Source organism: Symsagittifera roscoffensis, chromosome 4 (genome assembly GCF_963678635.1).
Source record: "Symsagittifera roscoffensis chromosome 4, txSymRosc1.1, whole genome shotgun sequence".
Lineage (NCBI taxonomy): Eukaryota > Metazoa > Xenacoelomorpha > Acoela > Convolutidae > Symsagittifera > Symsagittifera roscoffensis.
Genome location: NC_087065.1, coordinates 3,385,117 through 3,410,816, shown reverse-complemented (window position 1 = coordinate 3,410,816; position 25,700 = coordinate 3,385,117). Strand labels below are relative to the sequence as shown.

At 36.3% G+C, this 25,700-nt stretch overlaps 5 protein-coding genes across 8 annotated transcripts in view; all 5 read right to left on the bottom strand.

The window, feature by feature from the left end:
* Nucleotides 1–25,700, bottom strand: part of LOC134843610 (exocyst complex component 3-like) — a 401,375-nt gene that overhangs the window by 53,238 nt on the left and 322,437 nt on the right. The gene's annotated exons all lie outside the window — the stretch shown is intronic.
* LOC134843607 (BOS complex subunit NOMO1-like) overlaps nt 1–25,700 on the bottom strand; it is a 363,708-nt gene that overhangs the window by 15,573 nt on the left and 322,435 nt on the right. For both annotated transcript variants that reach the window (XM_063859762.1, XM_063859763.1), the window contains exons 2-11: nt 12,181–12,371; nt 9,936–10,025; nt 9,470–9,515; nt 6,895–7,001; nt 6,231–6,340; nt 5,631–5,859; nt 4,681–4,821; nt 2,712–2,801; nt 2,173–2,432; nt 1,696–1,882 (exon numbers count right to left, since the gene is read on the bottom strand). In XM_063859762.1, the coding sequence (XP_063715832.1) occupies nt 1,696–1,882; nt 2,173–2,432; nt 2,712–2,801; nt 4,681–4,821; nt 5,631–5,859; nt 6,231–6,340; nt 6,895–7,001; nt 9,470–9,515; nt 9,936–10,025; nt 12,181–12,369 (1,449 nt within the window). In that variant the 5' untranslated portion in view covers nt 12,370–12,371. The remainder of the gene's footprint in view (nt 1–1,695; nt 1,883–2,172; nt 2,433–2,711; nt 2,802–4,680; nt 4,822–5,630; nt 5,860–6,230; nt 6,341–6,894; nt 7,002–9,469; nt 9,516–9,935; nt 10,026–12,180; nt 12,372–25,700) is intronic.
* LOC134845110 (anaphase-promoting complex subunit 5-like) lies at nt 12,778–15,564 on the bottom strand. The gene is made up of 2 exons (XM_063861967.1): nt 14,152–15,564; nt 12,778–13,934 (listed from the first exon to the last, which is right to left on the bottom strand). The coding sequence occupies exons 1-2, from the start codon at nt 15,506–15,508 to the stop codon at nt 12,889–12,891; spliced, it is 2,403 nt and encodes an 800-aa protein (XP_063718037.1). The 5' UTR covers nt 15,509–15,564; the 3' UTR covers nt 12,778–12,888.
* On the bottom strand, nt 15,660–17,150 carry LOC134844332 (ubiquinone/menaquinone biosynthesis C-methyltransferase UbiE-like). The gene is made up of 2 exons (XM_063860967.1): nt 16,801–17,150; nt 15,660–16,359 (listed from the first exon to the last, which is right to left on the bottom strand). The coding sequence occupies exons 1-2, from the start codon at nt 17,141–17,143 to the stop codon at nt 15,809–15,811; spliced, it is 894 nt and encodes a 297-aa protein (XP_063717037.1). The 5' UTR covers nt 17,144–17,150; the 3' UTR covers nt 15,660–15,808.
* LOC134843611 (DNA ligase 3-like) lies at nt 19,039–24,326 on the bottom strand. Of its 2 annotated transcripts, XM_063859770.1 has the most exons (9): nt 24,225–24,326; nt 23,755–24,018; nt 22,246–22,375; nt 21,858–21,939; nt 21,230–21,457; nt 20,865–20,911; nt 20,575–20,784; nt 19,798–20,170; nt 19,039–19,634 (listed from the first exon to the last, which is right to left on the bottom strand). In XM_063859770.1, exons 2-9 carry the CDS (start codon nt 23,958–23,960, stop codon nt 19,153–19,155), a joined length of 1,758 nt encoding a protein of 585 aa, XP_063715840.1. In that variant the 5' UTR covers nt 23,961–24,018; nt 24,225–24,326; the 3' UTR covers nt 19,039–19,152. The 2 variants fall into 2 exon arrangements, with proteins under 2 accessions (XP_063715840.1, XP_063715839.1); XM_063859769.1 differs by lacking the exon at nt 24,225–24,326 and having other exon boundaries at nt 23,755–24,208.

Here is a 25,700-nt window from a genome sequence, read left to right as displayed (position 1 = left end):
TCCAACGTATCAAAAAATTTTGAATATGGCAAGCTTTTTAATTCCAACTCGCTAAATAATTACGACGGGCAATGGCCTTGATTTCCTTTTGCATACAAGAACCCATAAAAATGCAATGCAAAACAAGTTAGCAGTTCAAATTATGTCTTTCTTTGTGCGCGGTGTGATGAGAGAACTTTACAAACACGTAAAAACTTAGTGCATTAGGTATAATAGGCAACAGTTAAAATTGTCTTCAAAATGAGTAACAAGAAAAGAAAAAAAATGATTATAAAAAATGTCTTAATTTTTTTTGCACAAAAATTTGTTAGAAAAGGAAGCATCAAAAACTTTTTTAGCCTAAATGAACAACTTTGATATGACGACGTTACTCGCTCTCTTTAAATTGCTCGAAATCAGTCTAAAAACTCAAAAAGTTCAAATCAATTTTTCTCGACACTGGGGCAACTTTTTGAAACAAAATTGATGTCGTTCGAATCATGACTGAAAAGTCCTTACACAGAGGCAAAGCTTCGCAAACACTAGCGAGAACACGACAAAAGGGAGCTCTAGAAAGTGCACTCAGAAAAAATAGCAATAAGCCTCGAATTAGTTAAAATTTTGCTACGCCTCGGATTCGATCAGCGACCTTCTTCGAACTAGATATTAAGAGTCTCACACACTTACCACTCAGCCACGCACGCTTGATAAATCACAAAAACTAGCAAAAATTAAGCGGAAAACAGCTGCTACAAAATTTCCAATGCTAAATTGTGATTATAGCAACAGTGCAACCAAATAAGTGAGCACTTTTAAAGAACACATAGTTGCGAGTTAGGTTAGAAAAAAATAAGGTTTGTACTAATAGACTACGCTGCTCGCAAGTGTAAATATGATATATCATGCGACCTAATTCGATGATTTTTTGTTGTTCTTGATTTTGGGAGGAAAAAAAATAACATAGCCATCTGACAGTTGGAAAAGAAATATGAACGCAAAGAAACTGAAAAAGAACTGACTTATTTTTTGAAAAAACCTTCATACTTTGAATTTCGAAGAAAAAAATAGATGGTCTTAAAGCTCGTTGAGTTTGAAAAACAATTTATGATTGTCATTTTTTGGTTAAAAACTAACCCAATTTGAGAAAACTGAATCAATAGGTAAAACTTTTATTTCGCTGTGAAATCTGATAATTTATTTCCATTTTCGAAGTTACAAGTCGATCACACTTTTGCAGTTCGATAGCGGAGTTTGCCTACCTTTTAACAAGCTGATGAGAACTGAAAAATAGATCAAAAGTCAAAACGCGAAAAATCAAATATGAGCGTGAACAAATTTTCCTGAAAAAACTTTCCTGAGAAACATCACCAATATCTATATAAGAGTACTCACTACGTTCATTAGTCTTAAAACCACACCCGAAAACAAAATTCCTTCCCATTTACAATGGTCGGAACAACAGATGTTTTGTTCTAACAATTCTAGGTTTCGTTCTTGAAAATTGAAACTTGGGACTTGAGCAGAGTAGTTGTCACACTTCAATATCAATCAAAACAGAAATCAGTTCAACGGCTAAAACTTTGCAGCCCTTGTCGAACAGTCAGAACCATAGTTCTCACAAAATCATCATCGTCACTCAAAACTCGTTTAAAACTGCTTTTGGTTAAAATTAGAACAAGCTATTTCCAGTTACTTCGACGTAATTCTTTCATTCACCTTGACTGTGCTCTTAGTTGCAATGGGTACCATCCCACAAAAGACTCCCTTCTCATCGGCAGACACAGTTTGAGAGACCATCTTCTCTGCTTTTCCACCTGAAGAGACTATTTCCACCTTCCTGGCTAGAGACTTGCTGTGTCCACTTGGGAACTGAGACATGTGAAGCGATCCACACAACTTCACTCTAAATGAAAGATCAAGGCGAGATCAATCACCACGTCCAGCTTACAATTTTCCCTGAATCCTCTGTTGAAACCAATTTCAATTGCTTCACCTTATCAAAATCTTTGCGTTCAATCAACAATCTTAAAAATATTTCAACGCTGAATCTGCAGCCTCGCGACACTAAATTGTTAAAATCATTTCAATATATTTTAACTTTTTTTAAGCAAAAATGATAAGACGATTAGAATCTTGAAATGAAAAGACAAGAAACGAAACCGCAGATATCTAAAACTCGTCATTGCTACTTACTTGGAAACATACAATGTCTCCAGATCCGGTTTACTGGGGACCAAATGGACCTTCACCTCGTTGAACTCATAGCCACTCTTTTTCACTGCTACCACATACTGGCCCACTGTCATCTTTTCCAGAAGGAACTTCCCTCCTGCGTCTGTTTTGGCCACCGATTTCCCATTCACTACTATCTCTGCACCCTCGATGCCTTTTGAGTCTGTGGGTGAGAGCTTCACGGATCCACCAACTGAGAAACCAGAAACTTCGAAATTGGGCTAAAATAAAAATAACAAACTCATAAGGCGAATGCTACATCGTATAATCAAAAGTCTATCAGAGAAAATAGAGCAGTTTTATCTAATAATTTTGACGTTGAAAGTTTATTACAAACAATTGATCATCTAAATAGCCCGTTACATAGAGAATCTCAGAATACGAGGTTGCGTAAAACTGGGTTGTTTACTGATATTATCAGTTGTCTTTGAACACTAAATTAAAAATTGCATTCATATTTACGATTTGCGATCCTCCAAAGAATCTGTTTAATAGCTAACCGTGATGGCAATAGGCGAGTTTCCGACGGTGAATTTGTATTCTGTTGGTTTCACATCAAACTGGGTTTTGCCACTTTTGTAGAATGGAACCTAAACATACAAACCCAAAGTACGTTACACAAAATCTCAGTCATGAAACTATTTGTAGCCTAGAACATAGCCATTGAACAGCTAGAAAGCTCTAACAGAGCCAGTAGAACCAAAAATAAACAATGTTTGGGCTTTTTTCAAAACTCGAAATATATATATATTTATCAAATAAGCTCTGCCGAAATAACCATATTTATAGGTTGCGCTCTGCCGAAATTTAATTATACGTGCGCTCTGCCGAGAAAAACTTCAGGTCTCATTTTTCTCTCAGTAATCAGAAATTTGCGCAACTTAGGACTATAATCTTTTAATTAGTACGTTTTGAATAAGTTTTACTTCATCAAAATTACGTGTGTTGCCTTTTATTACAAAAATTTTTAAGTATTTATAAGTGCGCTCTGCCTAAAAAACCATAGTTATAGGTGCGCTCTGACGAAATGACTTCCAAACTATTGAATGATTGCCTTGAAAATGATTTAAACTACATTGCCTTGAAAGAAAAAAGGAACTCCTTTGTTTTTTTGCCAAAAATAAAATTATAGGTGCGCTATGCCGTTTGCTATTTTCTTCATTATTCAACGAGCAAGAATTAAAAAAAATTGCTAAACTAATATAGATTTGAATGCACCATCATGTCAGCCACTGCTGCAAATCCTCGTTAATCAGGTACTAGAATATGTGTTCTAATAAGTTGTTCAAGATTTTCAAAGTTTTTGAAAGTTTTCATTGGGGTCAATTTTAAGCTTGTTCAAAAAAATTTCATAATTTCAAAATTTCATTTGGAAGCATATTGCTTGGCTCACATGCATTATCTTCAAAGCCTGGAACTAGATCTATTAAAAGCAGAAAAAATCATAATTCAAATCATTTTCCCCTAACTCCTTTTTTTCACGAAAAAAATCTGTTTAAAAATGGACTACGTTTTTTCACTAATAAAAAATAACAGTCTCTCGCAAAAATTTCAATGCAAAATTAAGCATCTATGATGTTGAATATATTTACCTCATTGAAGCTATTTGAATTCCAAATACTGTTAATGAGTTGCACTTTTTTCGTAAGCTTGTCCCAATAATAGAAAACTGGATCAAGACGTAATTTTGTATTCCAATGGAAACTCAGAAAACGTAGTGTATTTTGAAACTTCAAACGCGTTTTTTTGTGACATTTACACTTAAGCTGTTCGATAGTGGAGTTTTCCTTCATTTTCACAAAAAAAAAGAACTTAAAAAATCTTAAGTCAAACAGTGAAAAATCAATATTGAGTATGAACAAATTTTCACACAGAGCGAAATTTTCACACTTCACAAGCTGTAGCGAGAACACATCAAAAGCAGCAGCTCTAGAGTTCTAAAAAGTGCAATTAAAAAAAGTCAAAAATAAGCCTCACATTTGTAAGAAAAATTCGGCGACCTAGAAATAAGGAAACTGAAATATGGACTGTTAGTCCATCGCAAACACTGGCCACAAATAAAGCCGAGAAGAGATGCTATGAAAGCTCCAATGCTACAGATCGTGATTATAGCAAAACGACACACAAATGAACACTTTTAATACACTTTTTTTAGAACACTTTTAACACTTTTTTTGCGAGTTAGGTTAAAAAAACCATGTTCGTACTAAAACACTAGGTGCTCGCTAGCGTAAACACTGTTCCTGAAAAAAAATCACCACCTATAAATGTGAAAATCACTTCGTTTTTTTTAGCCATCCGTTTCAAAAATACATTTTCCAATTTCCGTTCAAACTAACTTAGATGGTGGACAACCAATTATTCGCATTTGATACTTTGAAAGCTGTCAAAGAAGTCTTCAGGGAAACACTGTTATCATTAAAGTCTTCACATCTTTGAGAGTTGTAGTAAATTGAAATTAAAACATACCAGCTCGTATTGCCCCGGAGTGAGAGCTGGGAATCTGAATTTGCCCTCTGAGTCTGATGAGACGAAGCACTCTGGCTCCCCCTTCGGTCCACCTTTGAACCCGTCGGCCGCAGTCAGTTTGGAGTCGCAGTTTATGGCAGACTGTAATACAGTTCAACACTACAAATCTGTTGGCAAAAAATCCAAATTTTGCCATAACCAGCGCCGAAGAAATTTTTGAGCCAAAAACTTTCTACACAAAAAAAGGATAATTTTTAGCTTCTTGTTCAGAAAAACAACCTGAGCAACCATATTTCTTTGACATGGTCAAATCATTTTTTAAAAACGGACTCGAAAAATTCTTAGATCCGCATGTTTAAGATCACTTAGTTATAAGTAGTTTGAGTTTTTATTGCTTTCTAAGGTTTATTGGTGCATTTGCATAGTTTTAATAAATATTGAACCTTTTTGCCAAGAGAAACTACTTGAATTTTAAAATAATAATCATTTTTCGCCTTTGAAGCGAAACAAAAATGGGCATTTAAGACAATAAAAACAGGACAAAAACATTTTCGGCCAAATAAAAGCTTTTAAGCGAAAAAAAAATCGAAAACCAAGGAAAATGCCAACGAAGGGGTATTAATTTCACTAATTCAAGAAGTAAACCAAAAACACTTGCATCTACACTGACAACCGGTGTCAGCACAAGAAAAGTTCTCGCCATAAACAGCGCCGAAGAAATTTTTGAGCCAAAAAGTTTCTACAAAAAAGGACAATTTTTGGCTTCTTGTTCAGAAAAACAATCTGATCAACCATATTTCTTTGACATGGTCAAATCACTTTTTAAAAACGGACTCGCAAAAATCTTAGATCCGCATGTTTAAGATCACTTAGTTATAAGTAGTTTGAGTTTTTATTGCTTTCTAAAGTTTATTGGTGCACTTGCACCCATGTTATCATAAATATTGAACCTTTTTGCCCTTCTGTTGAGGAAAGAGGAGGAACTTCACTCCTAGTACAGGTTCAGATTCAGAAGACACGGACCCCGAGACAGAGAACCCTAGCACCAAGAGGGGACCCGCATTGTCCACATTGTCACTAGAGACTTCTAATGGAACAGAAGCTTTTTCCAGGTGGAGATCTTTGTTATCTTCCACCGAGAGTTGGTAGCTTCCGGGTAGCACTGGACTGAGCTTGAACCTAAAATTGTTCTCACTTCAATTAGATTTTAAAAAACTATTTCGCTGAGATACACCTGAAAACGAATTTGAAGATCCAATGGTAATCTCCAAGGCACTTTGTAAATTTACTTAAGTGTCATCATTAAGAATTTTTCTATACTTTCTTTCAGCCTGAAAACATTTTAATAAATGGAGCCGGGTTTCTATTTAACTTGGTAAAATCTAAAAGCAACGCCCAAAAATATATTTCGATTCCGGTGTCTGAATTCGAAAACAAAAAAATGACCAGGGTTCCACTTGCTCTAAATCAGTGAACTCTGGCACCAAAATATATTTTTAAAGTTTTTCATCATACGATATTCTAGGACTCAAAAATGAGAATCTACTCACTTTCCATCGGCCATCGACTTCGTTGTGACACTTTTTGCTGACTTATCCTTGCTGCTACTCATCGTTATTTCAACATTCGAAGGTCCCGATTTGGTCCCTTTGGTCAGAATCTGAAACATTTGCTCTTAATGCATAACTTTACACAACCATTCTTTGGCAAAAAAATTAAGTTCGAGTCCGCCAAATTCAGTAAGAGGACGGATAATAAGCCAAGATAATAAATGTTACCGCGGGAACAATTCTCTTGGATAGGATCATTTTGAATACATTTTCAAATTAAGATTTAAACATCATTCCATGTAAAAATGAGACGATTCATCCACGAGGGATAGGACCAACATACGAGCTGTTCAGCTCTCCACGGTGAACCGCTGTTGTTAGCCTGGTAAAAAAAAAAAATATATATATATATATATATATATATATATATATATATATATATATATATATATATATATATATGCAATTCTTTTGGCTATTTTTCTGGGCTGGGTAATGTTGCCTCACCATCAAGCAACGAGCACGGATCATGGTGGGCATCGAATATCCGACCGTTCGATTGAGAGGCGGAGACGTAACCACTTCACCACCTCTCCCCATTATATGATTATAACCATGCAAAACCAACACTTCGGAATCATTAGCAACATGAAGTTGACCTCACCTGCCCCTGTACTGTGAACCCTGACAAGATGAAGTTGAAATCCTTCCCATCTTCACACGTATTCCCTTTTCCGTCACTGCTTACTGCAACTTCGTACTCTGAGGGCTCTAAGCAGATACGTCATTTATATGTCTATAATTGAAAAATTTCACCCTTATGGTACCTACTAAGAATATACAACGAGACAAAATTACAATTTCATTAAATTGTACAAAAAATGCGCTCATTTTGATTAACTGGAAAACAAATAATTATGACAGGGCCGGAGTTCGGGTGATTGGTGGGGTGGGGGGGGGGGTATTATTTTACGACATCCATTCTCTTCGGTATTATTTTACGACATCCATTTGGACGACTTGACCCTAAATTCTTTTCACAACAAAAAATCCGACAATGCTTGAGCAGAAACTCGTTGAGACGAAATAATTTCATATCCCCCACTCAACGCCAACCTGCTGCATAAAACCTTTTTCGGTTATCAATCGACGCAATATAAAGCGACTAACCCGATACAATCTTTACCGTAATCTTGTCTTGTAAACCAATTAATTAGAAAAGAAATGAAAAATTGAAAAAATAAGAAATCGTAGTTTAAAAAAAACAACGAACAAAAAATGACAAATTTCAAATTGAACAATTATTAGCAGAGTATCGCGTGTTATTATAAAATTCTGATACACTAAAATAAATTTAAACAGAAGATACGGAGGCGTTCATGCACTTGGCGGAAAACTTTGAGGAAAGTAAGCCGATGAAATATATGACGAAATCATTTAGGCCGAAAAATTTTGTGAGCGAAAAAAACAGAGGAAAAAATTTGAAGTCAAGGCTAGTAGTATTACAAATTGCAGAAGTAAATGAAAACATAGAAATCAACTGCAAAAAAAACTGCATACGGCAAAAAAATCCAAGATGTGGCAGCTAAGCCGACAAAACATAAGCAGACAAGTAGAGGCCAACAATTTTTTTGAAACGTTTCCCGTTAGAAAAAAAACACATGGGCCGTCCCAGGCGTATCTGTTGCCTTCAGACTAAGTGTTGTGCAGATGCTTAAAAAATTGAATTCATTCTGAACCAAAATACCAAGCGAGTCTGTTAAACAAGTTAATATTCCGATTTAATAACGCTAGCTAATCGCAAGCGTAAAAAAGATTACAGAGAAAACACTTATGTCTGATTAGCACCGAACACAAAATAGACAAGACTGCTCGTATCAGGGCGAAGCCCTGAATGTTCCGACTGCTTTTGAAGGTTTATGGAGCAGCAGTAATAACATAAAAACATTATACGAAATATAATACAATGAAAAAAATTTTTCCTAAAGAATTTTTTTATGAAAATCATCCCCCCAAACGCCATTTAAAGTACAAAAGGATAGATTTCGCTCCTTGTAACAAACCAATTAAGGCAAATAAGCTTCTTTTAACCAATTTGGAACAATTTCTAAGACGGATTAACTCTCCGCTTACGCGTTAATAGCGAGAAATATATCGCGCGTTAATTGTCCCAAATTGGCGAAAATGGCAATCTTTAAACCCCCGTAACTTTACGAAAAATGATCACAGGTAAAATATCTTTTCAAATTTAAGCTCAGGACAACAATACCTTTCGAATGATAAAAAAAAATTCCGTCAAAAATTGCTATTTAAAAAGTCGAAGATTGTCTGAAGAAAAAAAAACCCACCCCGAGCACAAATATTCCGTTACTTTCGTATCGAAAGTCGGAACAATAACATTCTCGAAAACAGATGAATCCTCTTTGAAACTATTTTCTGTTCTTCCGTTTGTGATTGATTGATACTGAAAACTTTCTCAGGAGGGATTTGGAGCTTAAAAATCGGAAAGAAAAGGCACGCCTATAAGTAGCAAATTTGCGATGTCCATCAAAGTTTTTCCTGAGACACAGAAACTAGCCAAAAATCACTCTTCAAAAATAGAACAGCACCTTAGTATTTCTAACTAAAACTTAAACCAGGATAGCCAGTTGTTGTTGCCCACCACAATAACAAAAAACTATGTAAAGTCTATTACTTTTTCAAATTTTTTCGGTTTGTATTAATGGTGTGATTAGAGCATCTAAATGAAAATTTAGAACTCAGCATATACAATAGTATTAGTAAAAAAAGTAAATTCAACTACAGTTCTCGAAAAATGAAAAAAAAAAGAAAAGAGTGCGATAAAAGGAACTGTGAAAACTGATTCTAGAATATAACTAAATTTAGACATATTAACTTCAATTACAAGAATTAGACTATTTATAAGCCTATTATGAGCCTGCTCACTCGCCTTATCCGCCCAAAATAAAACTAAAAATCCAAAATTCCAAACCAATTTCAGGAAAATTATAAATGTCGCTTGCGTCACGACTTGAAGAGCTTATAAATGATATATCATTAGACCCATTCTGATTATTTTTGATACCTGATTTTGCGTTAAAAAAGAAAAAACACCCGAAAACAAAATTCCACCCCACTTCCACCGGTCGGAACAAAAAGGAATTTCGAAAAGGAAACGGGAAATGTTTGTCCCGTGCATGTGAATTATCGTCATGACAAAAACAAAAATTAAAACTAACCAAACTGCCATCCTGTAGGAGGTACAACACGTAGCTTGTATGCGCCCTGAAACACAAGTAAACCTTATTAGCCACCCAACTTCAATTCCTATTTGTTGATATCAAAAGGCTTAAATGTATTAGAAGATTTGGGTTGAGGGATGTTTAAGGGTGCGTAAGTAAGGTGCAGCCACAATACCCATTGGATTATTTTGATGAATTATTTTTCGCTTCAATGGGTATTGTGGCTTCACCAAAAGAAAAATTATTCAACAAAACTCTAACTTATTGAAAAAAAAACATAGCAAACATTGAAAACTTTATTTAAAATTGACTATAGGCAACAAATAAAATGCAGTTTGACACTGGCGCCCATCAATTATGGCAACAAATTACCTTCGTTTTATAAAATTGTCGGCTCAAACATCATCGAATTACTTTTAACTGCACCCCCGTGCGTCAAATCCCCTTTAACCGCTTTGGTTACCTGTTCAAACGTGGGTACGAAGAAGTACCCATTGTGGGGTGCACATTCTGTCTTGTCCTTCACAGCTCCGTCAGCTGTCACCAGGTGGATCTGAAACAATCAGGACATGCAAAAATCATTCCGAAATAACTAGTTGTCCAGAATATTTTCAAAACTCAGTTTTTTCCACAGATGTTTTCATTTCAAGTTTCGCACAGAAGCGTAGCAGAGCATCACTTACGATACAAAGCAGCCTTGCAAGCTAGTAAAAAAAGATACGGAAAAAAATAAAATCGATAAAATGTTTTTTTTTTTGGGAAAAATTAAAATAATTGCAGAAAAACAGTCGAAAAACATAACTAGCAGTAATAAATAAGATTATAAAATTTACCGAGCGGCAACTAAGCCGACAACAAGTAAGTAGACGCCCATTAAGCCGAAAACAAAAAACTGTAAGAAATGGTCATAAAAAAATTGAGCAATTAAAGTTTTACAACTTTGAAATCTTGCAAGAGAAACTTCTTGAATTTTAAAATACAAATCATTTTTCGCCTTTGAAGCGACACAAAAATGGGTATTTAAGACAATAAAAACAAGACAAAAACATTTTCGGCCAAATAAAAGCTTTTAAGCGAAAAAAAAAGAAATTAGAAAACCAAGGAAAATACAAACGAAGGGGTATTAATTCAAGAAGTAAACCATAAACACTTGCATCTACACTGACAACCGCTGTCAGCACAAGAAAATTTCTCGCCATAAACAGCGCCGAAGAAATTTTTGAGCCAAAAAGTTTCTACAAAAAAGGACAATTTTTGGCTTCTGGTTCAGAAAAACAATCTGATCAACCATATTTCTTTGACATGGTCAAATCATTTTTTAAAAACGGACTCGAAAAATTCTTAGATCCGCATGTTTAAGATCACTTAGTTATAAGTAGTTTGAGTTTTTATTGCTTTCTAAGGTTTATTGGTGCATTTGCATAGTTTTAATAAATATTGAACCTTTTTGCCAAGAGAAACTACTTGAATTTTAAAATAATAATCATTTTTCGCCTTTGAAGCGAAACAAAAATGGGCATTTAAGACAATAAAAACAGGACAAAAACATTTTCGGCCAAATAAAAGCTTTTAAGCGAAAAAAAAAGAAATTAGAAAACCAAGGAAAATACAAACGAAGGGGTATTAATTTCACTATTTCAAGAAGTAAACCAAAAACACTTGCATCTACACTGACAACCGCTGTCAGCACAAGAAAAGTTCTCGATATTACAACTAAGCCGACAAAGAGAAGCAGACAAACGGACGTCCGACTAATCTTTTTCTCTCGGAACTTTTTTCCGCTTTCATACATACAGAAAAAAATCATGGTCCGGCTGGGGCTCAAACCCGACCTAGGGTTCAAAAGCATCCGCGTTACCTCTAGATCAAGAAGGAAAATGACTCAAAATTCCTAAGATTCATTAATAACGCAACTTTACAATTTCTTACAGATGTGTAAGAAAAGTCGTTTAAGGGAAAAAACTCTCAGTTTCCGATTACAATGCACTTGATCTTGCAATTGTTAACAATTATTCGAACAAAATTTCAAATGAAAACTTCAAAAAATATATTAAATGATTTGCTTTCGACAGCTTTACTTTTGAATGAAAGAGCGGTGTCAACTGCTGATTTCTGTTAACCTGAAAGTGCGCTGTAATTTGCTTATAATTTGCTTATTGGACTGGTTTGAGAGTAGCTGGAAACATAGCTTCATATTAGCCAGGAGTTTTCCAATTTTTTTTCTTTTTTCTTTTCAACAAACCCATTTTTCTTATCACTGTGGTAACCTTTGGAAATTTTTCCAATGTCGTTCGAATAACGATTTGAAGGTCTTTAATATGTCTCATTCCAACTCTTTCGATAATAATTTGTGGCACCTGATTTTCCGTGGAAAACAGTAGAAAAAACTTAAGCCAACCCAGAGACAAATTCAATGTTCAAGAAATTTTTTGGCTCAATTTTGTCATAACAATTATCAAAATTGCCGGACCCCCTGATAGTTTTGAACCAGCCTCCCCTGCAATGAAAAATGCGTTTTGTTCAAAACTATGTCTAACTAAGTAATTTTCGAACCCCCCCCCCCCGCGCGAATAACGTACTACAGAGTGCCATGCATGCAATGCTGAAAAAAATCCATTCTTGAACAAAAATTGATTTGTGCTATTTTAACACTTGCTATCTAAGAAGTCACCAATCAGATTTTTACTATGTGAAACTAAATCCCCTACCTGTATAGCGTCGTATTTGAGTCTGTACTGAGACAGTGCAGCGGGTGTTTTCACAAATCCAGAGCAGCCCGTGATCTTCTGCTCTGCACCGCCGTTGTCACATGTGATCACACTTATACACAGCAGGACAGAGTAGAGTAGCACCACCAGCCACTGATGCTCATCAACAGGGGTACTCAAAACACTCATCTGAAAACTCAAGTCAGTAAGCGGCAGCGAAGAGGATAGCGTTTCTGTTTATCAATCATGAGGTTAACGGTTCGAATCCCCCATCAGACCCTAGATAATTTCTTAAGGGCGAAACTAAACTTCCGAGCAACAAAATGTTTCATGCCAGGCTCTTAACTAAAGATATTTTACCATAACTTTTACGCTTAAATCGATCGAAAGTATATTTTAACATCGTCTTTCCATTGAAAGTTTTGCCGTTCCATACTTAATTAGATGAATTTGTTGTTTATTAGGTAGCCAAGTCTTTTTACAAAGACAGATGTTTGATGTTTCTAAGTTTAATCAAGGGACCCATTCCAGATAAGAATTTGATGATTGCCTTTTTCGAAAAAAATTTGCAGTATTCATTCATACGTGAACATGGATTTTCAGCTTTTACTGCCAATTCACATCTTTGATTCATGAATAACAATAATTTAAAATTCAGAAGTCAATCAATCTATTTCAAATTAGTTTTTTTTTTAAATTATATATATTTCAGGACAGAATAAATTTAGGCCAGTCGGATTTACACTCTTCGTGGAGTGAATTGAACTGTTTCGCGAGGTCAAAACTTTCCTGTTTTCTTCCCATGAGCTGACACAAAAATGTCTTCAATGTAATCACCTCTTTCCTCAAAAAAACAGTCTCCGCCTTATTTTCAGATCCGAACTCGTATTCTATCGCACGAATTATTCTTCCGATGAACTCTAAATTTGATTTCAATTTTTTTCCGTCTAAACCTGCTTTTCTGCTGTTGAAATCTCGCATTAAACATTTACAAAACCAACACATCGTTTGAATTCTGGTCGAAAAATCACTTTCAGTTAAAACAGACTTCGTTAACTTTTCCATGGTTTTCAAACACAAATCGGAATCACCTAACATGAAATGGCAAACAGCGATTCTAGCCTCAATTTCAGCTGCAGTTTTTCTCAGAAATAAAGAATTACTCATTTCTAAAGCTGGTAAAAGATGGAAATTTATTGCACGTGAGAACTCTTTGCAGCCGAAATAAATATCGGCCAAGGAACAATGAGCTAAAATTTTAACATCGGCATAAGCGTTCGAGCTCAAAACGCTAGACAGCAACTTAACTGATTGGGTCGAATTTCTCAATGCATACTTGTACTTCGCATAGTACACATCAGATAAACGAGGTGCATACATTTTGAGCTCAGCTGAGCTGACTTTCAGTAATTTCGAATCATTTCTCAAAACGGCATCTTTGCACGAAACTTCAGCACTGACAGCTCTCCAGTGTTTTGAGCTGCTTAGGTCATACACACATTCTTTAGAAATAAAGTCAATCAGTTTTTTATATTTCGCCGATGATCCGAAATCTCTCAAGATTCCCGCCATTTCTGTAATGGCGATACATGCGGATTCGGGCTGCGATTTGATTGGCGCAGAGATTGAGCTCGAATATGATTGGCTGCTGAAAAGAGCCAATTGGAAATACAGAGAAGCCATGTAGGAGAATCCATACGTTTTCCATGCACGTGCCTGCAATACATATTGGGTTGCCAGGGACGTTCCTGTCACTGAAACGAAAGCATGTTCCAGAATTTTGTTCTCAAAAATTTCAATTTTAATTTTCTGTGTACGGAAACCACCTGATGGTAATTATTATTGCTACAAATTCTTCTCTTACTGTTGCAAAATAAACACTATCAAAATAACTACTAACTGTTCATCAGTTTTAAATCTTTGAAAACAGTTTCTAAACTTATGTCTTTTTAAAATAATTTCACAACTTACATGTATTCGTATTACAGGTAGCTGGTGTTGCACTTTCGCCCAATACAGATTCAACGTAGGCGCTTGCATTAGAATCTATATACCTAATCAACTTAATGGGCGTTCCTCCATTCTGCAACATTTTCTGAACCCAAGATCGAAATGTCATATCCGCGTTTTCGCTCACGCTCGAGACACTTGAAATGTGATTTTTGAGCGAGGAGCAAAATGAATTCGACTCTAACTTCTCAGACAGTTCGTCTTTTATAATTTCCATCCACATTAGAGAATGTTGCAGACATACCATGTCATTGGCCTCTAGTGCCATTCGGACCGCTTCTTTAATCGCCGCTTCGCCTATCTCCCAATGACCCAATTCAACGTGAAAAATCGCCAAATTCAAAGCTGCAAATCGAAAACTTTTCGCTATTTCGTCGTTTGATTGAGTGGCGAAATTATTAACATTCTGGCCGATTGCATTTGATTTCGAGTCAAAATATTGAATCAGAGAGTTCAAACATACAGTATAGTCTCTTGCACGTAAAGAGTTAAGATACTGCAGGTACAAAACTTCACTTTGCTGTGAATTATTAGTTAACAAGTGATTTATAACTTTCTGAAGGTCTTTCGATTGCATTGCTGAATTGTCTTTTTGAAGCAACAGCGAAATCTGTTTCGATATGAAAAACTCGGATTGTTTTTTTGAGAATAGGAACTTGCTATTGAAATTACTTGGCCCTAATTCCATTTCATCTTTAACATCATTCTTATTAGTTCGATCTTGGATGCTCAAATTGGAAATATCGACCGCATTGTTGACCAGAATGTCATCAAAAGAATCCTCAACTTTGATTTGTACTTCAGTATCTTGTGTCGAGTATTTCTCAAAACACTTCCACAGTTTCGAAACCTGCATGAAAGTCAAGTTTTTGAACATCAACGAGTGTCGTCGCAAGAAAAGACCAACTGGACTTTGACCATCAATATTTGAACTCCTGCTTGATTTCTCACCACTTAACATTTTGTCGACATTTTTGAAAAGATTGACTAAGCACTCAGAGTCATTATAGCGCTCTCCAATTCCCATAAAAATGTAAGTTCCAAATTCATCTTTGATTTCATTCAACTCCAATTTTAACTGGTCATATGTGATATCGGGACCTATGATCCAATGAAGAAACTTCAGGCACAAAGTGACACGCTGCTCCCATTTCAGACCCAGATAAGGAACATCGACTGATTTCTGGGTCTGTAAGTACTGATACAAAATGTCAATTAAGGCAACTCTGAATGGAGTGATAGAAGATAAAGATAGTTTGTCATTTGTGAACGTGTCCACTGCAGCTATTCTGGAGTTCAAAATCACAGGCGACTCCATCTAATCTATCTGAAGACAAGCTGTTTGTTTTCAATCATATCAAGTTTCCTCGCAGTTAGCATTTCCTCCTAATAAATTTGCCCTTTCTTTGTCAATGACTAATTTATTCCGATGACTACGGAAATTAGGTCAATTACAGAAAAATGGCACGTTGAAGAGATACACGATGATTTTAATGTATCTTATATCAACACTAGAAAAATTAAGCATACGCAATAAACTGTACACATCCTCAGCAAGGATTTAATAAAACTGAAATCGATAAACTTTCCTCATAATCAAACTTAAGCAAAATTATATTTACAATTTAAAACCAGAATGTATTGCAGCGACTCCGGAGAGAAACGAGTTATAAGTAGCACCTTTGAATCCCACATTACTGATCATATCTCTAAATTCAGTCTTATTTGGGAACTTCCGAATACTCTCCACTAAATACTTGTATGAGTCCCAATCACCCGCAACAACTGCTCCGAACACAGGGATGAAATCCATCGAGTATCTGTCATACACACTCTTCAAAAGTTGGTTCTCAACGTCTGAAAACTCAAGACACATGAACCTCCCACCAGGTTTCAAAACTCTGTACGCTTCTTGAACACCCTTATTAAGGTCGCCATAATTCCGGATCCCAAAAGAGACTGTGTAGAGGTCAAACTGATTGTCCTCAAAAGGTAGATTTTGCCCATCGGCAACGGTCCACGTGATTTGTTTGCTGTTTTCGTCGTTTTTAATTTCCTTTTTGGCTCTTTTTCTGCCAAACTTGAGCATATTTTCACTGATGTCGCCGACTGTCACTTCTGCACCAGGAAATTGCTTGCTTATTCTGAAAGCAATGTCACCAGTACCACCTGAAAGGAACAAAAGCTCTTGATCCAAGCATGCAGCGTCCAATTACCTATTGACTCGCTCTAAATAATTTAAACTAGCCTCATAAAATCAATTCCATGACCAATTAATATCCTTCCTAATGCCGCAAACGAGCGGATAAAATTTTGCTATCTTGATCATTGATCACCATAAGATTTTTCTAAACCAACTTTGAAGTTGAAAAATTTATAATTTAGTATGAAGCTTAAAAGAGAAAAAAATTATTCAATTAATTTTTGGAACTGCATTCTTCTAGCAATCATTTGTTCGAAAAAAAAAACGATGATCGTTGTTCCTGCTCGTCAAAAGCGTCCAACACTTAAGCGATATGGCTCATCATGAATTCTAAATCAGATGTAGAAATGAGAAATCTCGCGAACTCTTATATTATCTCCTTACCCTCCATTGACTTTAAAACTGACCTGCCATGTCTAACACTTTCATGCCTGATTGTACATTGCACTGTCTCACAAACTCATCCTTCCAGTACCTGTGCACTCCTAGAGACATTACGTCATTCATGACGTCATACTTCTTCGCCACCGAGGAAAACACTTCGTTCACACGTCTCTGCTTCTCTTCGCTATTCTGGACACTCTCGTAGCCGAACCAAGCATCCGATTGTGAATCTAGTGAAGACTGTTCTGGCTGAGGGCTTTGTGCTCGCATCAGTGGCGCACCCAGACTGATTTTACGAGTTTGGATGCACATTTTGCACGCTCTAGGAAACCGCAAACTGCGCAAGCAGAATGGTGACAAAGCCATATCTGAAAAATCTCAAACCTTACTATTTGATCTCAAAATTAAACACAGAGGCGAAGAAGAGCTTCCAACCACTTGCGATACATAACTACATGTCAAAGTTCGAAAGATAATCTGGCTCTTACAAAAAAGAAAAAGTAAATGAGTTATGTTGAAGAAATCGTCGGATAAAAATTTTTGCAATTCTTATAAAACTCAATTACCAAAAACAGAGGATTCAGGTTACACAAATTCCATTCATTTCTTTATGACAACTATCAGATGGAAGAATGCGAAAAAAAAGTGAGGTTTCGGTCCAAAAATTCACCAAGAAACTTCTGAAGTATTGAAACAAAAAAACTGCATGTCCATTAAGAACATCCGGATGTCTCAGTATGCACATTCGATCGCTTGCCTAAACCAAATATCAAAAAAATAAACAAAAAAAAATAATTATTGAAATTCCAAAAAACTTGTAGAATAGAAAAAAATATATAAAACTTTAAAAACCTATGAAATTATCCCAACTACACCAATCTTTTCAGATGTAAGGCTAATACGCAACGATAAGATAGCTCCGACACAGTTAAAAAAGATCACAAATAATAATAAAGACGTCCGTTAGTGAAAAAAAAACAAGAAATTCATAGCTTTCAAAACATTTCAACTAGAAAAACTCTATCTTAAATATCATTCAACACCCGCCAATTACCTTAGTAGACAGAACAATCGAGTCAAAATTAGAAAATAAACTTTTTCGGAATCTTTCTGAGAAAAATTGAGACTAATTAGAAAAATTTTGACCAATACGCTTTCCAATCACCTTGAATGGACTTGAAATGAAATTGCTCAAAATCAAATTTTGATTCTAAGTTTTGTTCAGCTAACTGCACACACTATTGAAACAACAAAAAAAAATCAGAAACCAAGCCTTCGAAAAATCATCCCTTCAAAAATGAATTAAAAAAACAATCGCTTCAAAAGTTTTTTCTTTTCGAACTGAAAGTTTTAGCGTGTATTAGAAATGCCTTCGAAAAAGCGTGCATAGAAAAACGTTCGCTCGTGTTACATTCTTCGAAATGAACATAACATTTATTTGAATAGAATTTTTTAAAAATCACCCGGCGGAAAATACATTTTTACATTTGAAATATTTACAGAGAGGCGAAGTTGCACTTCGCATACACAAGCAAAAATATGACCGATAACGCTGCTGGGGAAGACTGAATGAGTAAAACTTAGAGTCTACAAAATTTCTTAAGTGACGCACGCCAATTATGAGTCTACATAATTGCTAAATGACGCAAGCCAATTATGATGCATTTTTTAGTATCAGTCAATTTGAAAAAAAAATTAACAACTAACATGCCTCAATTTATAGAGCAGATGCATTTCGGCTAGTATACCAAAAATTTCATTAAAAACATCCGACCCTGCCTAGGCTCGAACCCTCTTATTTTGTCGTGTGTCTCCTTCCCTACTTCTACGCAACAGATACATGATACCTTGAAGGTAAAGTGCTATTTGTAATATAATAGTCTGTGTTAATATCCGTAGCATTGGCTGTACTTAATAGCTGGTTATAGAGCAAAATGAACACATTTCGTCGCAACAATATTTGCGTCGCAACAATATTTGCGACTTGGGTTGGAAAAAAGTGCGAGCTCATACTATAACACAAGCTGTGCTTGTGTAAGTGCCAGTAGATACAGTAACGCAATAACTCTAGACAGAGTAACTAGAGGTGTTAAAAGTTCAATGTGCTGAAAAAATGAGATCTTGAAATTGGATATCCTGTGAAAAAGTCTTTTACGGGAAAAGTCTCGTACCCGATTGCAATACCCTTGCTTATCGCAAGGGTAAACAAAACTTGTAAAAAAGGAGGAAAACAAATCATTAAAAAAGTGTACTAAGGGCTTTTGAGACGATTCAGTTGATAATCTTTCTCGATGAAAATATTTCGCTGCACTAATTTATGTTGTACACAAAATAGAATATTTTTCAAATGTACACAAATAGAATATTTTTCAAACTTAATATATTTTCGTATCTTGTACTTCTCCTGCTTTCACACTGTCGAAAACCCACTCCTGCGACACTCGGACTCCACTCGACATGCATTTCCATTCTTCGTCAGAGCATATCACAATTTTATTACGATCAACTTCATAACTTTCTACTGTTTCGCCATCATACGCAATGAAGTAACGCTCTAGCTTCTCTTTACTCGCAACTGAGTCGCCCACAAATAATTTATAATCGGTGAATATGTTTTTCAGTTTAGTTGAATGGCTCTTTAATGAGGCACTTTGTTCTACTCTCTTCGGCTTTTTAGAAAACGACGATGTGATTGGAGTTTGTTGACCTTCTCGTTTACGTGGGCTTAACGGCGGAGACGTTTTGCTTGAACTTGGTTGGTTGTTTTTACTTCTTGTGCTTGAAGATAAAGTTGGTGAATCCGTCGAGTTTTTGGACATGATAGATTCGATGTCCGAGTTTTCCTTCGACTTGGCGACTAAAATTGAAATATAACTTATCATAGGTTTAATTTAGTTTTTAATGGTGCCAACCGTTTCCGTGGTGCCAATCGACCTATGATTTATCCCCCGTAAAGCCAAAAAGAATCAACGTGTCATTTACTTCGGCTGTTTTAAAATGTTACCACTTTTTTTACCCACCTAGAACTTTGAGTCGAATGAAATCAGTTGCCTCCCTCCAAGACTTATCGTCTCTCACTTTCGTTACTCTCGGAAACCGGATCGAAATCCCATCGGCCGTATGTCCTTCCGCTTGCGTGAACTCAGCTCCTGTGATCTCCCAAACAGGTGCGTCTTTTATATCACTAATCACGAAATCAGGGACCAGCTGCTTCTTGATTTTGAACATGCGTGGCACTTGGTTCGGATCCTTGGATATCTTAGTCATTTTGAGATCTTTGTTGACTTTGCTCAGCTGTGCGTCTGTGAATCCATTTGAGACTTTTGTAACCGTCAGCCAAGATCTCGATGCTTCGTCGTAGACACCCATGAGAAATGAAGACATCAAGCCACCCTAAACCAACTTTAATCAAAAAACTGCTTCGACCGACGAGAACCAATCAAAAACAGGCATTTTTAGGCTACTCACGTTTAAATTTTTTGTTATCTGGTGCTCAATTATGCCAATAAACAAGGTATGCTAACTAAAAACTTTCAAGAATCCTATCAAATTTCCGTCCTATTCGTTTGATTTAATTTCCGCGAAAAACTTCTGAGAATCGATAGCCCTATTGATAAAAATCCTCCTCTATTATAAGATCAAAAATTTGAGACCCACCATGGTCCAAACTTGTCGTATGCATCATTTAACCGGGACAAAACAGCGAGTCTCCGTATAAAAAAAACTGAAAAACTGTCCTTCCGTATGTTGGTCCTTCCATCTTGGATAAATGGTATTAGTTTTGTAATTCAGCCCACCTTATTGCCTGTGCCATAGTAAGCACCCAGACAGACCAAGTCAGCAGTGTCGGCCATGGCCCCATCCTGCAGGTAGTCCTTCTTCACCTTCAGCCAGTGTCTCTTCCCCGGCTCATAGACACTCTGAGTGTCCTTCAGAACCAGTCCTTCTAATCCTGCTTTGATGGTCTCCATTATCATTGTGTTCAACTTCGAGCCATCTTTGATTATCTGAAAAGAAGATAAGATAGCACGTTGTGATCCAACCAAAAGATTTGGTAAATTAATAATTGACATGGTGTTTAACTAACCGTGTGTTCACTGAGCATTATTTTGTTAGGAACCTCCGTGATGTTATCTGAAAAGAGACGCAAACATTTACATATTAATTCCGACCCGACAGTTGGACATAAGATATTAGTTTGTGCTCGATTTTATGATCCCAAAAAACTTTGTTGTGAAAAAGCTCAATAATGAAGCCGTTTTAGCCTCAATTTAGATTCAAAAATACTAAGCTCAAAAATATACAAATTGGTTTTCAAGCAGTGGAAAAAAAGGATGTCTGATATTGTTATTCTCAACTTAAACATCAAAGCAAGGATAAACATTTTACGCAATATGCGCGTAGCAAAAATGAACGATTGTCGATGTAAAGGGTGAGAAATCTGCAAATTACCGTAGAGTATTTTTTTCCTGTATGCCAATGGCTGCTCCACTAAAGTCTCCTCGTTGAATAGAAGACAGTCGAAAATGAAGAGACAGACTGAGGCATTGGCAAATGCAGTCTTCTTATGGACTCCAAGAGTGCCAAAGGGAAGAGGTTGTCCAGTGTTTGTGTCCACTAGAAGAACTTCGCAGTCCAGAATCATGTCATTGCCAGCAGGACACGCTTGAGGTAAGAATTCTGAAAAGCAGAAACTTGGAGTAAAACAGATTGCAAAGGTATTTTTCATTCTTAATAATCGAAACAGACCTTAAATAATCTGGATACAGGATTGTTCAACTTGGAAAATAAGTTAAGTGAAGCATAGTTAACAAACAGTTGGAACGAGTCAATGAACACCAGTAAACAGAAAAACAATACTGACTCAAAGAAGAAATCAAAAGTCAAAACAGTATTTTAGAGCCTGAACAAATTAAGACTTTTCCTGAAAAAATCAAAAAACCATTGCCACCTATATAAGAGTCGGAACTACTTTCATCGACTCTTGAACAGTTCTCCGACTCAGTTGTCCAATATCAGTTCAATTATTGCATTATCTCCACTGCAACTGAGTTATTTTGTTGGAATCTAAGTTCTCTACCTTTGATATGGGCCACTTTGTGTGCTACTACAGGCTTCAGACTCCTCGAGAAGTACTGGTAAGTGGATCCCTTCTTGTGCACCTACAACGTCCACTTCCAATTGACAACTTATCTACTCGAGCACCAAGTATCGAACTACCATCTTAAATTTCTCTCATTTTGAGTCCAATTATTGTCATTTACTTTTAATAAATGTTTACAGTGAACACATCGAACTCATCAAATTTTTTTGGTTAAATTTTCAAAAATTTTGCATCAAGCTTAGAAGCATAAACCTGATAATGCCTAACTTGCATATTCGCTTCGTTGAATTCTGCTCCCATGTCTTTATTTGTATGATATTCTATTGTGCGAACTCTTATCTTGCTTTATTAGTATCTAATGTACCTGTACTCGTTCCCCGTCGTATTTGATCTCCGAGTACATTCCATTGGGACACCTTTCCAGTGCAAATGCCACACTCTTGCACGCTTCTGCCAACATCGGAAGCACAGGCGTCATCAGGGACACTTTTATACTACACACCAATTAACTACTGTTGGAACATACACTACTATGATACTACAATTACCAGGGTCTAGGACTAAATCCCGCAGGATAAAATCCCACCGGATATAATCCCCCAGGACTAAATCCCCCGTAGGACCAAATCCCACTAGGACAACATCCCCCAGTTTCTAGCTTAAAATCCCCCACATTCGAATTCAACAAAACAGCGACAGTAAAACTTGAAGTAGATAGATTAATGACTAAAAACTAAAAGTACAAGTTAACAGCTATGGCTTTAAGATAATCCAACTCTTTGTAGTTAGCGGCAGAGCATACAATTCTCTTTATCCTCCCAAAATTATTCTCTTTCCTTGTATGAACTTTCTTGCCGAGCTGCATTTGAGCAAAACTGAAAGATTGCAGTGATTGCTGCCTCTGAATTGCCTCAATGAACTTCCATATGTCAGGATTTGACATTTGGAGTATGGATTCGAGTCCACGGTGAAATCCAAGGGCATTGTTTGTTCAGGGGAGGTCGTCAATGGTCCTGAAGTAAACGTTCCACATATCCATGTCGAATCGCGATTTCCGTCTCGTCCAGTTTGTGTCGTCAGGAATGTGGCAAGTTACTAGTATTTGTTTATACCAGGCTTCTTCATTTAAGGGTGGGGCAAACGCAAGAGCAGCTAAAAGACGTATAGCTAGGTTGATGAACAGCATAACCAAATTCAAGTATCTTTCTGCAAATGGCTTGCGAGAAGTGAAAGAAACAACCTTTGATTTCTGTGTCTGGAAAGTTGTCACCCACAGAATTGATGCAAGCCATTTCAAAGTCCATCATGATTGAACATGAGGCGATGCTTGTATAAATGGAAGTCAGTTCAAAATGGAATCAATAGAAACATGAAATTATATAATGTGTACAGTTTGATTTCCATTATACTGAATAAAATATGGTGGATTTTGTCCTAGGGGGATTTGGTCCTATGGGGGATTGAGTCCTGGGGGATTATATCCAGTGGGATTTTATCCTGGGGGATTTAGTCCGCGGGCGCTTTCAAAGACAAGAAAATAAAGGAACCTAATATTATGAGCGGGAATGGAACTCAGTTCTCGAGCTTCCAATTTCTTACGACGAAATCGCCGGAACAAGATTCTGGCATTTTTCTACTTCTGGCAATTAAGGGGAGCAAGCAGCGTTGAAGTCGTTACTTCCTCGCCTCTCAAGCCAAAGGTTACTGGTTTGAAACTCGTCATGATCCGTGCTTATTGTTCGAGGATGAGCCAACATTAGTCAGTCCAGAAAAAGAACCCAAAATGCATCCAGTTATTAACTAGATGCACAACAGCTCTTATGTTAGTCCTTTCTCTCGTATAGACATGGTTTTGACTTAACTTACCACCCACCTTAATTGTTTTGTCATTTTGGGACTGTCCTTCCGTTGCATAACTCGAGTCACTACGTCCTTCAAATCCCTCGATGTCTGAAAGGCCTCGTATGCACGTGCATCTATGGCGTCCAGCACTGGCTTCGCACCCGCGTTCATTCTCAGATCATGTTTCACGAGTCTAATGAGTACTTTCAACTCCTTAGCTGAGCACTTTGGAGCCATTTGAGAGAAGAAACGCTCCTGGTCTCGTTCGGTGGTCACGTTGGATAATTTTTCTAAACTTCATCAAAATATTTCCGATGTAAGATCTATTTAAGCTGATGCTTCGATTTCTTAATTTTGCGCGATCAAGAACTTAAAAATTTCAACTTAATAACTAATCATGGGAAAGCAAAGATTCTCGCAACTTTGAAAATAATAGAATAAGGGATAGATCATCAGAATAACTCGATTTCGTAGCCTGATAGATATTTAAAACAAGCTAACCCAAAAACTTATCTATATCCACAATAGTTAGACTTGCTGAAATTTCCGCAATTGGTTCGATGTCCGATTTAGCGTTGAGAAAGAAGTGCTCAATAGTGAGTGAAATATCTCCCGATTGGTCCAGATGGTCTGACATTTGATCCTGGTCGCAGTTCAAAACCAGGGCAAACACTTTCAGTAGCTGTTTGTTGTGTATGTTATAGACCCTCTTTATAACTCCTAAACAACAACCGAAATGAGAAGCATAAACTTTCGAAACATAACTGAAGTATATATTGCAAACTTGACATAAGCGAAGAGGCACATAGCGTATCAGAGCGGTCATCACTGGCAATAAAAAAAATGCCAGATAACAAAAAACTAAAATCGAATGGCATCCAAGAAAATAGGTTCTGGAAAAATTTCAAGGCAGCATGATTGAATGAAACAATCTATTTCCAAAAAGAGGACCATCTGAGAAAGTCATCGCAGGTGAGAACAATGAAAGGAAAGATTGATTTTTTTTCAGTTTTCAAATGTATGAGAGCTCTATAAACTGCAGTAAAGCTGTGATGCTCGCAACACACGATACCAGGCAGTCAATTAAAAGCTGTAATGAAAGTTTATACCAATGATCTAAAAACATTAAAAACAATATTACCTTTCAGCAAAAAACTTTCATTTTTACCGGCTTCTTGAATTAGGAAGTCAAAATTGATGTATTGTATATATTGTATAGACTGGCTCTGAATATCTTCAATTTTATTTTCGTTACAAAACATCCAAACTAATAAAAAACGAATGGAAAAGTGTAAAAGATTAAGAAAAAATCGTAAAGTTATCCCATTTAGAGAAAACTGGATCAATAGGTAATTTTTATTTCGCTGGGAAATCTGAAAATAAAATCCATTTTTTAAAATAAAAATCATTCACGTTTATCGTGACCATTACCTTTTTTTGTTGTTCGATAATGAAGTTTGCCTTTATTTAAAAAAATGAACTGTACTTGAACCACAGAAGCAAAGCTGAGCTTCGCATTTGAGATACAACAACTACAGAATGAGAGCACCACGACGCTATTTATTCGCAAACATAACTTCGAGCGATGTTACAATTGAATAGTGGGAAAATATTTTTTTCAAAAAGTATTTTCACGTTTGAAGTTATTTAAAAATTTCAAAGAGGTCCTAGACCGTTTGACTTTGGGCATTCAAATATTGGTGACAGAGTGTTATCGATCTCAAAAGTACTACCGAACATTTTAAGGAAAAAAAATCGGAAAATAAGCACACAGAAATAAACCCGACAGTCAATAAGCTGAAACTCAGCCCGATTGGTTTGAAAAAAGCATATGATACAAAACTGCATAAAACGCCCGCATAAGGTCCATAATAGCGGTCCATTTGTTTAACGCCCATAAAACGCCCGCATAATAGGTCCATTTGTTTAACTAGTTAATAACCCGAAAAAAATCAATATTCCGATTTGATAACGCTT